General features: G+C 40.7%; 2 protein-coding genes across 5 annotated transcripts; both read left to right on the plus strand.

Moving 5' to 3' along the window:
- Positions 1-4,617: 4,617 nt before the first annotated feature.
- LOC139833490 (uncharacterized) lies at positions 4,618-7,509 on the plus strand. Its single transcript, XM_071823785.1, has 2 exons — positions 4,618-6,848; positions 6,942-7,509. Exons 1-2 carry the CDS (start codon positions 4,618-4,620, stop codon positions 7,507-7,509), a joined length of 2,799 nt encoding a protein of 932 aa, XP_071679886.1.
- Positions 7,510-7,888: 379 nt separating this feature from the next.
- Positions 7,889-12,124, plus strand: LOC127311615 (uncharacterized). Of its 4 annotated transcripts, none has more exons than XM_051342063.2 (19): positions 7,889-8,061; positions 8,149-8,191; positions 8,264-8,306; positions 8,629-8,808; positions 8,899-9,116; positions 9,247-9,450; positions 9,553-9,645; positions 9,737-9,838; positions 9,917-10,258; positions 10,319-10,381; positions 10,442-10,510; positions 10,601-10,663; positions 10,741-10,806; positions 10,911-10,976; positions 11,070-11,135; positions 11,222-11,275; positions 11,360-11,407; positions 11,586-11,822; positions 11,908-12,124. In XM_051342063.2, exons 4-19 carry the CDS (start codon positions 8,631-8,633, stop codon positions 11,926-11,928), a joined length of 1,890 nt encoding a protein of 629 aa, XP_051198023.1. In that variant the 5' UTR covers positions 7,889-8,061; positions 8,149-8,191; positions 8,264-8,306; positions 8,629-8,630; the 3' UTR covers positions 11,929-12,124. The 4 variants fall into 4 exon arrangements, with proteins under 4 accessions (XP_051198023.1, XP_051198024.1, XP_051198022.1 ...); XM_051342062.2 differs by having other exon boundaries at positions 7,892-8,061; positions 8,899-9,155; XM_051342064.2 differs by lacking the exon at positions 11,222-11,275 and having other exon boundaries at positions 7,891-8,061; positions 8,899-9,155.
- The last annotated feature ends 309 nt before the right edge of the window (positions 12,125-12,433 follow it).

Below are 12,433 nucleotides of genomic sequence, written 5' to 3' on the forward strand. Positions count from 1 at the left end.
CACCTTCAAGTTTAATGACACGTTGATCAAATGCATCAACCTCGAAACCATCAGCATGTTACCTTATGATGAATACGATGTTTACTCATGCACTGTTGAGCATTTCCTTGCATGCCATGAAGGCAATTCTATTATGCACTACCCTAGAGGGTTTGGTTTGGGACTCCAATCGAAGACATGGACTTGCATTACTACCCCACGTTGTCCGCCACCACAATGGACATCCTTGGTGTACAAGAAGGTCCTTCAGATTCTCTGCTCAGAGTGGAAATCAAGTATTTCGAACGCCCTAGGAATTTCCTGTATGCCATACGAGTTGCCAACCTCCCAAACCACAAGTTTGTTGTTGACCAAGATGGAACAATGTACATGAAGTATAGGACCACATTTGAAGCTCATTACACATCTATGCATCACTTCTACGTGGGTGGACACATGATGATCAAGTTCTATCGAGTAGCATATGTCAACAAAAGGATTGCTGCCCTTGACGCATCTTTCATGCCAATATATTTCAGGGCTTCAATCGATGATGCATGGGAACGTGTTGTCTAGTGCATCTAGGGGAGGAAATACCATCAGGCTGCATCGGGTGGGAGAGACTTCGAGTGATCGTTTTTTTTTGGAATTTCATTACTAGATTTTTGGGAGGATGTTCCCAAATCTTGTTTGTCATATTCCCCCTATTTTTTTTACCTATGCTGCAATGTACTTTTGAACATGGAAATGTAATAAGTACTTTTTATTATGTCGAGCCTTCAATATCATTTTATATTAGTTCCTATGATCAACATTATGGTCTGTAATTTTTTTATTTATATGTGGATTGTTTGATTCTTTTTAGAGAGGGTCTATAACTCTTTTTCTGTAATGTATTCCATCTCAATTTCTATTACTCTGAAATAGAAGATTTCCTTTTATTAGGGGTCACTTTCTTGGGAAATGTCTTATGCAGGTTACATTTTCTAATAAATTGTAACTTCTTTTTTTTATGCAGATTTTTTGTAATATGCTGTGGGGTCCACCATACGGGTGGTTGTTTCCGGAAAGCACGTGGTCCCCGCGGTGGGCCAAAAAGGAAATTACACCTGGTCGGACTGACCTCGTTTTACCAGGAATGGAGGTCCACCTCGATGTAGCAGAGCCCAACATGTATTGCTGCTCCAAAAGAGAGAGGGAGAAGTAAGTTGTCGATGCGTATGCCGAATGCAAAGCAGTGTCTTATCACATGCATAGAGTGGCCTCCGTGTATGGGCTGGGTACTAACGGGCTGGCCCAGATATCCATAGAGAGCTTGCGTAATTATAGTATTAACAGCAGATGCCCTAGTTAGCGGCACGTCGGACGCACCACGTCTAACTACCCACGATTTCTTCTTCAACTCAACGTCGTCTTCCACCGCCGTCTGGAGAAGATAGGAGTCCTTTCGTCGGCGGAGCCTACAGCTCAATCTAACGACGGCAACATCCGTGTTCCAGTCTTCCAGGTGCGCGCGTTGGCAATCTCTTCTATCATCGATCCTTTCGCCCACTTGATCTAGAGGGTGCTTGATCTAAACCTTCATTCTTTGTCGGACGTGTAAGTTTTAGGTTTACATTTACGCTGTAGATGGTTAGGAGATTTTCTATGTCGGCAATAATTGTTGTTTGTATATGATATTTGCAGAATGGATGAATTAGATGGCCCCGTCTATTGTGACTACACATTGTGGACGGATCTCGTAGCCACTTTTTCAGGACCTCAACGTGCGAGGTTTAGCTCTACTAGTTTGCGGACGATGTTGCAACTGCCAGCCTTCGGCACGCGCACTAATTTGATTAGATTTATGATTGAGCTATATGATCCTAAAACTGAGACATTCGTCGTACAAGACAAGGCAAGAGCGATAGCTGCAACCTCTGTAGACATAGAATGCATTTATGGTCTACGTAGTGACGGTTATTCCGCTTTTAAAATAATTGATCAAGAATGTCTAATAAGTAGAACGAAAATACCGGCTAGTTATCTCAGCAAGTCTAGTGGAAATCTAGTTATTTCCGACTTGATTGCTGACATACAGAGAGAGAAAGCTTCCGATGATGACTTTGTGCGGAAAGCAGTGCTTGTGCTAATTGGCACGGTTCTGGCGTCATCTGGCCCAAAAACAGTCGATAGAGATCACTACTGTTTAGTGGAGGATGTTCCTAGAATATTTAAAATTAACTGGAATCACTTCACATTGCGTTACCTCCTGGATAATTTGTCTGCTTACACAAGATCAGCAGCAAAAGGTAGGGGATGGCCGGTTGGAAATCTTTGTCTCACTCAGGTATGCAAACATGATTAGCACTATATTTGATGTATGTGACAATTTGAAACTTATTTCATTTAAAATGTGTTGTTTGTAGCTACTATACTGGGAAAAGGTGGTAGTCGTGGATGATCCTACGTATATTCCACACAAGTCTATTCGGCCACTAATGAAAAACTGGACTGAAGCGGAAGCGGAAAGGAGGTCGCAGTACGACTATGCAAATGGTCGTGGGAGAGGCAAAGTGAAGGTTTTGTTTTTTATCACTAATTCTAGCTACATTATATCATAGTCGACGTTGTGTTGTTATATTAATTTATGCCATTTGTTTTCTAATTTGACATGCAGATTATTAATGATCTTACACCTCAAGCCAATGCCAGTGCGCAAACAAAGCAAAACACATCGCAGAATGGTGAACAGTCACGTTCGACACGTTTGAGACAGAGGCGTAGTAACAAGGACATACTATTGGAAAGTTTGAAGAAGGAACTGACTTATCACATTGACACACAATTAGCACTTGTACCAAAGAGATGTGCAGAGGTGAGGAGCCATACATTTTACGAACACGAAAGTATTACATTATCAGTAATGAATAATTATGGTACTACTTGTTTTGCAGGAAGTTCTAAAAATGCTAAATAAGAATGGTGTCATGTACAAACCGGTTGAAGGATCAGAGTCAGATAAAGGAGGAGATGAGGAAGAAGACACTTCTATTCACATCGATGATTCTTCTAAGAAAGAGTTCATGTACAAGAACAGTTCTGACGAGTTAGATGCTTTAGTTAGCAATAATTTAACAAAGAATTCTGGTAAGTTTGTCACACCTCCTAAGCATAATGGGGTGCCGGAGGCCGGAGATAATGTCACTACAAGAAAACCCCCCCTCTAGCAATACATAGGCTACAACGAATTAAATATGTGTTGTAATTTTTTTGCATAGATACGTATATATCTGTTGCTGGCCATATCCGTCCTCCGCTATACAGATTGCAACTGATACGATGCGTTGTGGTTCATGCGTTGCAACTTTATTATGCTTTTTGCATAGGCTCTTCGGAGAGTCCGTATTAAATCTACAGTAGTTGTCAGTTGATCGATTTTCTGAAAACAGAAAAGGAAGTATTAAATCTACTAGTTGTCAGTTGACCAATTTTTCGAAAACAGAAAAAGAATATGAGCTGGGCAGAGATTGAACCCGGGACGTGGGGATATGTAGCATAGGCTTGTGACCATCTCCGCCACGGCAAGCTTTTGTCAAGCTTCAGAAAGAGATTATGTTATTCATTTCGTGACTACTTCTCTATGGCAGTTGGATAGATCAGGGTCCTGGGCACAGTACGTCGGCATCAGGAGGATCCAACCAAGTTCATTAGGTCCGAGCCATCAGCTGCCGATACGTCATCTTTCAGAATTTCATTAGGTCGTTGCAGCCACATCCATCCGGTGGCGGCAACGCCGGCGCACTTCACCGAGTCTGCGCCATCCTCTACCTCCTCCCAACTCAATCGGTCCGCATCAATAGCCAGCCGGTGTCGACAACGCCCCTGGAAATCATCAGGTCAGAAGCCTCTTCCCTGATTCCTCTTCTTTCTCCTGATCCCCGATTCTGATCTCTAACTAGATTCGCATGGGTCTCACCCCAGGCACATCAGGCAGGTGTCGCCACGTCCTAAAACGACTTCATTAGGTCAGCAGACATCCAACAATATCGGTTCTGAATTGATTCACTGGTGAGTGAAAAGATAAGGGGCTTTTAGCATTAACAAATGAGTTACTTTAATTAGAATTTCAGTACTACTTAATTATTATCGATGGGTTTATTGTTTTTGAATTTTATTACATATCTTATTCCCAACCGTGACTACCTTAGCATTCAGTGCCAAGATGAATCCTGATAAGTTATCATGTGTAAATGTTTCACTAAGAATGCCAAGATTTGTTTCCTCTAACTTACTGAGTCAATATATGGATAATTGGACTACTCTGTTTCATGATTTGGAAAAGTTCTTTCACACGTGCCCTATACTTCTCCATATACTTTCATTAAACATGATATCTGCAAGCTTATATACGTTCGTACTCTAAATTAATTTGGTTGCTACATAAGGCTTCTACAGATTGTATACTTTATAAGTTATGCAATTGCTCTGTATTCTTTCGACATAATAGCTGGCATCTTTCTAGGGATGGTATTTTGTTGGATACTCGCAGAACACAACATAACAATAAGTTTTCAATGTATGTTCTCAAATAAATTGCATTCAAATGAACTACACCTGAAGCTCATACATGCTACTGATCTCTTTATTCAGTGTGGAATGGATTTAGACGCCATCAAGTTGTTGTTGCGTTATCCTAGAGGGACTGCAGAGCACTTAGCTGGCGTAGATGGATTTATGGAATTTGCGTATAAAGATAAGCTTGAAGATACAAAGATCTCTTGTCCATGTGAAGATTGCGTGCACACTATACTACTATCAAGAGATGATGTCCGTGGCCACTTGGTGTGCAATGGAATGCTTCAGAGTTATGATAAATGGGTTTTCCATGGTGAGTCAATATCTGAACAACCAGCTCAACAACCACAACCTCGCAATGAAGGAATGAATGCTAACATGCACCAATTAATTAATGATGCACTTAGGCAAGTATATGATGATGTGCCAATGGCAGACAATACAGATTTTCCAAATCCACTTTCAAATGGACCAAACATAGAAGCACAAAACTTTTACAAATTGATTAAGGACTCAGAGAAACCTTTGTGGCCAGGATGTGAATTATCTCAGTTATCCTTACTTGTTCTTTTGTTTAATATAAAATCCATGAACAAATGGTCTGATAAATCATTTGGAGATCTACTTGATATTCTGCACATGGCTATTCCGAATGGAAAGGAACTTCCCCAGAATTTTTACGAGTCTAAGAAGATTGTTTCGAAGTTTGGCCTTGGTTATGAAAAAATTCATGCATGCCCAAAAAATTGCCAGTTGTTCTGGAAAGATAAAGCAGATGATGATTTTTGCTCTATCTGCAAGGCTTCTAGATGGAAAGATAAACTACCCGAAACCAAGTTAACCAAAAAGGAAAGAAAGAAAGCAATCCCAAGCAAAGTTTTAAGATACTTTCCAATCAAGGAGAGGCTGAAAAGGTTGTTCATGTGCAAAGAAACAGCAGCTTTAGCGCGATGGCACGATGAAGAGCGCATCAAGCAGGATGGCGTGCTACGACATCCAGCTGATTCCCAGGCATGGAAGCATTTTGATGAAAAGACGGGATTTGATTCAGATGCCCGTAATATTCGGTTTGGCCTGGCTACTGATGGATTTAATCCATATGGGATGATGAGCTCTAGTTATAGTTGTTGGCCGGTTGTCTTAGTCATGTATAACCTGCCTCCATGGCTATGCATGAAGGAATCTTACCTTTCATTATCTTTAATAATTCCTGGATCTAAGAGCCCCGGGGATAATATTCATGTCTTTCTACAACCCCTTTTAGATGATTTGAAAGATCTATTTCTGAATGGCATTTCCGTTTATGATGCATCCAAAAATGAAACCTTTCTTCTGAAAGCAGCTGTGTTGTGGACTATAAATGACTTACCAGCCTTCGGAATGTTGGCTTCATATATGGTGCATGGAGAGTTTGCATGTCCACCTTGTGGTGCAAATGCATGGACCAAGCGCCTGAAACATGGGAAAAAATATTGTTTTATGGGTCACCGACGATTTCTGCCACCTGGTCATGAATTCCGTAATGATGCTTCTTCTTTTGATGGAAAAACTGAGCATGGAACAGAGCCTGAAACTTATTATGGGCGCCCCGTATTAGATGACATAGCTTCCATTAGTGATTTTACGAAGTCAAAAACATACAAGGGCAAAAGCAGTCTATTCACATTACCTTATTGGAACACTAATCTCCTTCGACATAATCTTGATGTTATGCATATAGAGAAGAATGTGTGTGATAATATTTATGGCACACTTCTAAATTTGGATGGAAAGTCAAAAGATAATCTACAGGCTCGTCAAGATCTCAAAGAGATGAATATTAGAGAGGATCTCCATCCAGAAAAAAAACCTTCAGGCAAGTTCTACTTACCACCTGCAAGCTTTACTATGTGTAGAAGTGAGAAGCAATTATTCTGCAAAAATCATCGCAATATAAATGTTCCAGATGGATATTGTGGAAATATATCCAAATGTGTAAATTGTGTTGACGGAAAAATCCATGGACTCAAAACACATGATTGTCATGTCCTAATGCATCAATTCATGCCTATTGCTTTGAGGGGTATTCTTCCAGATAATGTCACAGCAGTACTATTTGAATTGTCATCTTACTTTCGTGGAATATGTTCGAAAGTTCTTCATGAAGATGAGCTTGAACGTTTGGAAGAAAGCATCAAAATTACACTCTGTAAAATGGAGATGATATTCCCTCCTGGATTTTTCACGGTTATGGTTCACTTAGTTGTCCATTTAGCAACTGAGTGTAAGATAGCTGGACCAGTTTGCTACCGATGGATGTACTTCATTGAAAGGTTATCATGTGTTCTTAACATACATTCAGTTTTTCTTTTTCTTCCTTTCATGTCATATATTTTTCTAAATTAATGGTTATGTGTGGACTACAGGTATCTTGGTAAGCTGAAGTCGTATGTTCGCAACAAAGCTCGTCCGGAGGGCTCAATTGCAGAGTCGTATTTGGCGGATGAGTGTATGGCATTTTGTTCAAGATACTTAGAGGGTTTCTCCACTAAGCATAACCAGCCCCATGGTGCAGTCGACGACGCGGTGCCCCGGCTGGGTGCAGAGCAGGCACATGCCCTCGTAGTCTGCGTACGCGCCGACCTCGCGCGCCGGGCGCACCGGCCTCGCCGCGACCTTCTTCCCGCCGCGGCGCCCCCTTGCGCGTTTGCGGGTGACGTGAGCGGGTTCTTCCCACAGGCCTCCCTCTCCTTCTTCGTCGAGGAGATCATCGGAGTCATCCAGCGCGTCGATGGCAGTGCTCGCTTCCTCCCGCCGGACCATGGATCTGACCTCGCGGCGCGCACGGGAGCTCTCCGGCTCATCGACGCGCTCCGCCGCCCTTGCCCCCACCAGCGCATCCCGGAAGGAACTCGGGGTGTCCTCCGAGTCCGACCCGCGACCGCCGCGCCAGCGGTCAGCACGGCCGCGCGGGCTCCCCGCCGGCGATGGTGAGGGGGAAGGGGATGGGGATGGAGTGGCCATGGGTGGGTGGGGTGCCGCCGCCGCGGCGGCGACGGAGCAGGGGACGGGCACGCTCACGCCCGCAGCACTCCTCTCGCTGCGCTCCTCTCGCTTGTAAATCTAATTGCATCAAAGGTTTCATTAAATATTTAAACATAAATATTTTAAATAAAAATATATCATGATATATTGAGATTAACTTTTTTTTATTACTATATACTAGACTTTTTTTAAACATACGGACCGAGACGTTTTGGAATTCTGCATCTTTTCGCTCCATATTTTCGCTCCACGCTTTTATTTCCCTCCATTCTTTCCCACCAAATAGCCCCCAATGTGGGCAAAAAATTGGTTACCCGCGCTAATTGTACGATGACCCCACCTTTCATAGGAACCAGGAATTATCACGGGTAGAACTTTGAACGGAACAAATCCCACAAAATCAGCTACCTCGCCGCATATACAGCGGTTCCTTCTTCTTATTCGCGCAGGTGGTCACGCCCACGACCGTCGGGTGGCATCTTCCAACTCCGAGTTCATCAGGTTAGCGGCATATCTTCCGATCCCTTCTCTTCTCTTGATCCCTACCCCAGATCCCCTTCTCTAACTCAATCTCCATGGATCTCCTAGGCACAGCAGGCAGGTGTGGGCAGCACCCAACGAGTTCAATCAGGTCAGCCGCCCTCCTCTCCCGATGCTACCACTGCCCATTCCTCTGTTAACTCAATTTCCATCGATGATACAGGCACAACCGGACGGCGATGGTAGCGACCCTGTGAATTTTTCAGGTCAGTGGCCTCCTCTCCTTTTCCCGATTCCTGATCCATTACTGATTTGCATCCCCGATCTATGAATATTTGAGTACTATATCGTGTCGGTATGTATTCCTAGGGGTGAATGGGTACGTTTTCTGTTTCATGCCTCATTTTTTTCACTGGTGAAGAACGGGGTAAATTTCCTGGGAATTCACATGAGAGTACTATGTGCTGCTACCGCATGCTTTCCCCATCCCTCCATTATTCTATTATATTTTTACAATCGTCAGTATATATTTTGAGGATTTTCTATGATACATGCTAACTTTGTGTTATGATTTTCATGGTGCATTAGATATGACGAGGAAAAAAATGCATGTTGTCGAATCCAACGAAGAATATTTGGTCGAGGAACAGATCGAGCAACAAAATTGTGTTGAAAAAATTCAAGAATCATCTGATCATCAAGTTATCACAACAAGTAACGATGAAGAAGGCTCCACAGATTGTGATGATGATGCTGATAACGATGAAGGTAATTTGGAAGCTATTCCTTATTCATTGCAACAGAAAATTCTTAATTGTCATATGAGATAATTCCGAGTTGAATTCATGCAAACCGTAGGAACAAAAGGGCGTAAGAAGAGAAAGCTTAAATATATTTGGAACCTTCCTGTTGGAAAAAGGATTGTGGTTAAGTGCAATGATTTAGATCAGCCAATTGGGAAAGAAGCTAAACATCTTGGAAACTTTCTTGGCACGATAGCTAGGAATGGATCCTTGTGTAGCTTGTCCTACAAGGATTGGAGATTGTTGATAGGAGAAAAAGATAAAGAAACTAATGTAAGGATAAACTTAAAGGCTATACTTGATCAAGTAAAGGTAAATTGTGGCACATTAGTATCTTTTACAAGATTCTCTTATTTTGCATTAAATTTAGTTTCTCTATTGTTTTCTGATTATTATTATGTAGATGAGGTTCCTATATCCTTCACGATTGGAACCATATATATTAAAAACAATTAGAGACCGATGGAGGCAACATAAGTCAGACATGAAAGCACTCTACTTTAATGATAAGAAGAGCATTGAAGCAAATTACAGCAATGGTCCAAGTTGTGTGAGTCCAGATCAGTGGAGAGCTCTAGTGAATAATTGGACAAGCCAGAAAGCAAAGGTACATAGGCATTTTTTTATCGTTTATATTTTCCCCTATCAAATTAGCTTTTCCACCAAATTATAAGATATGTGCACAAATTTTTCCATTTATTCTTTGTAGGATATAAGTGCTCAAAATAGGGAAAACTGTGGGAAGAGGAAGTCCACGCATACCGCTGGAACGAAGAGTTTTTCTCGGAATAGGGAAGAATTGGTATAATTTTTAATAACTACATCTCTTTTCCATTTTCATATAACGTAAATTTATCACCAACCCCTTAAGTAATTTATTCATCCACTATTAGAGAGAACAAGATCCTGAGAAGAAGTACCCTCATAGGGCTGTCTTGTACATCCATACACACAAGCCTATAAGCAAGGATAACAAGAAAATTAATGCACATGTGGTATTTCCTCAGCTCTCAGCCACTCTTACTTTGCTGCTATTGCATATTTTGCCTTTTCTTACTCTGTCTTGTGTTTAGGCAAGGTTGAAAGGTATCTTAGAAGAGCAACCAGAGTTAGCAGATACCAGCCAAGGAAAGACTGCTTGGAAAGGAGATGCATTGAATATAGTCTTGGGAGATGAGAAGTCTGGTCATGTACATGGTTTGGGACTAGTTCCTAATCCAAACAAAGTTCTTGATGTGTCAACTTCCCGCCGCTTCCAGAATATACAATTTACTTCATTGGAGGATATACCAAATGAAGCTATGCTATCTCTTAGCGTTGAGATGGAAAAAATAGGACAATATGTGAAGAATCAAGGTGCTGAAATGCTGGAACTGAAAGAGAAGATAAGAGAGTTGGAAAGAGAACCGGATCAGGTAAATTTATAGGAACTTCACCATCATTTGTTTTCAGAACTAACTTCATTGCTATGACAGAGAAGTTTGGAAATTATGGAGCTAAAAGAGAAGATAAGAGAGTTGGAAAGAGGACCGAATCAGGTAAATTTATAGAAACTTCATCTTCATTTATTTTCAGAACTAACTTCATTGCTATTCCAGAGAAGTTTGAATCTTGTGCCTACTCTTCGAGATGATCCTCCTGTAGATGGACATAATTCTAAGAGGAAAGTATGTACATTTTAGTGCACAAAATAAATTTCTCAAAGTTCACTCTAACATATATTGTCTCGCGTCTTAATTTTCTTTCTCTATCTATAGAGAGTATATGGCACTTCTCCTAGTAAACAACTCCCAATGGTCAAGGAACCAAATAATTTGATGGTAATGTATGGATGTGGATTTACATTCTAAAGCAGCAACTTATAGAAACTACTGATTTATCTTACCTTTCACTACAGATCAAGCAGAGTGGTTTCCCTGATCTGGACTCGCAATCATCAATCAAGCCGGCTACTCAAGATAAGGTTTGCTCGCATTATAGAGGATCAAACCCTTTTGCATGAATTGTTTGCAATGTTACGTCTAAATTCTATTCTTCCAAAACTTGTGATGTATTCCTTGATCACAGAACAAAGAAAGTTTGGTTCAAAATGGCAATGCACAACAAGGGGAGAAAAATGCTGCTGTACACAATGTTAGTTCACTCTTGTTATTTGGAGCTTACCGCCATTATGAACTTTGATGTATCACATTTTTATTGGTAATTTGTTGTTCTATTACAATTCAGAACATGAAAACAACCCCCCTACAGAGCGAGAAACAAAGAGTAACTGGGGTATCAACATCAGTCAAGGTATGTTTTTATCATCAAACATGGATTTATGTTCAAACTCTAGTACTCTAATCATTATTTAAAATGATGTTGCTTCTGGCTATCAGCATGATTTTAAGAGCAGGAACTCAAAAGTTGCTAATGCACCCGTGCTTTCTAATGTAAACACACACAACCTTATTAAAATATTGTTTATAATATTTACTTGAATTGGGCACTGACATTCAACATTATATATTTTGTAGAAACAACAAAGTGGTTCAGTAAGTTGGTTGGGTGCTGGCTTGCTACCAGTAAGATTGCTCAACTTTGCGATCCATTTATTTAGCTTCACTAGATGTGAATGATAATGTTTCTGACATTATTTTAATTATGATTATATTTTTTCTTGAAAAAAATCTATTTTGTTCTAGTTTTCTTTCTGAATTATAGGCAGGAGGAAACCAATCCTTAGCTTTGTTTTTCTAACAGGCAGGCACTAAAGTATTCTTGAAGAGCCTAGCAAGCGGAAATAAGGACGTTGCTCTTGCTACAATTGTAAGCACCGATCCGAAATATAAACTCGATGGTGCTGAAATAACAAACCAATTCTGGGCTGTACATGTCATTGCTGCACTTGTGAAAACCGAAGAGCTGGTACGGAAACGAAAAAATTGTACCACTCTTGGTAACGCAGAAGGAACAAAAATTGCATGGCCTTCAACCTTTGTACGTGACTTTTTTGCCGTCTCGATACTTGTATCATGTGATATTTCTTCCGCTGTTGTGTTGACAAATTGGCCTTTTTCTGTAGATTCAAAAGATAAATGGATGATGATATGGGTGACTAGTTGAACGGAAGGAGGAACAGTTGCTGTTGCGGCTGGATAATGTACTTCACATCTATGCATCTGTAGTTATTTCGTGGGAGGACAGTGATGTTGTAAACATAATATTTATATATGTACCACGTGGATGGTGTTCCTCTTGTAATGCTACCATTTGAGTCCAACATATATGTTTCTCTTTTATTTATATAAATAGTGATATTGATTTTTCTCACTTAAACATATGTGTTGAAACCATGAAAGGGACCCGATTCAAGATAACTGCAACAATTGCGGGAAAAAGTAATAGTACAGATGTTATATGTAGACCACCATTGCAAATATTTAATTAAGAAAATAATATTAATTTTTGCCAAAATATAAAATTAATATTACGTGTATCTGGAATCAAGTAGGGCAAGCACCAACGTATGTAAGTGTTGCCCGCCCTTAGTTCTATACGTTGCTGCCTAGCAACGCCCCTGTTACCAACAGACCTATATGCGTTGCATT

Source organism: Lolium perenne, chromosome 7, assembly GCF_019359855.2.
Source record: "Lolium perenne isolate Kyuss_39 chromosome 7, Kyuss_2.0, whole genome shotgun sequence".
Lineage (NCBI taxonomy): Eukaryota > Viridiplantae > Streptophyta > Magnoliopsida > Poales > Poaceae > Lolium > Lolium perenne.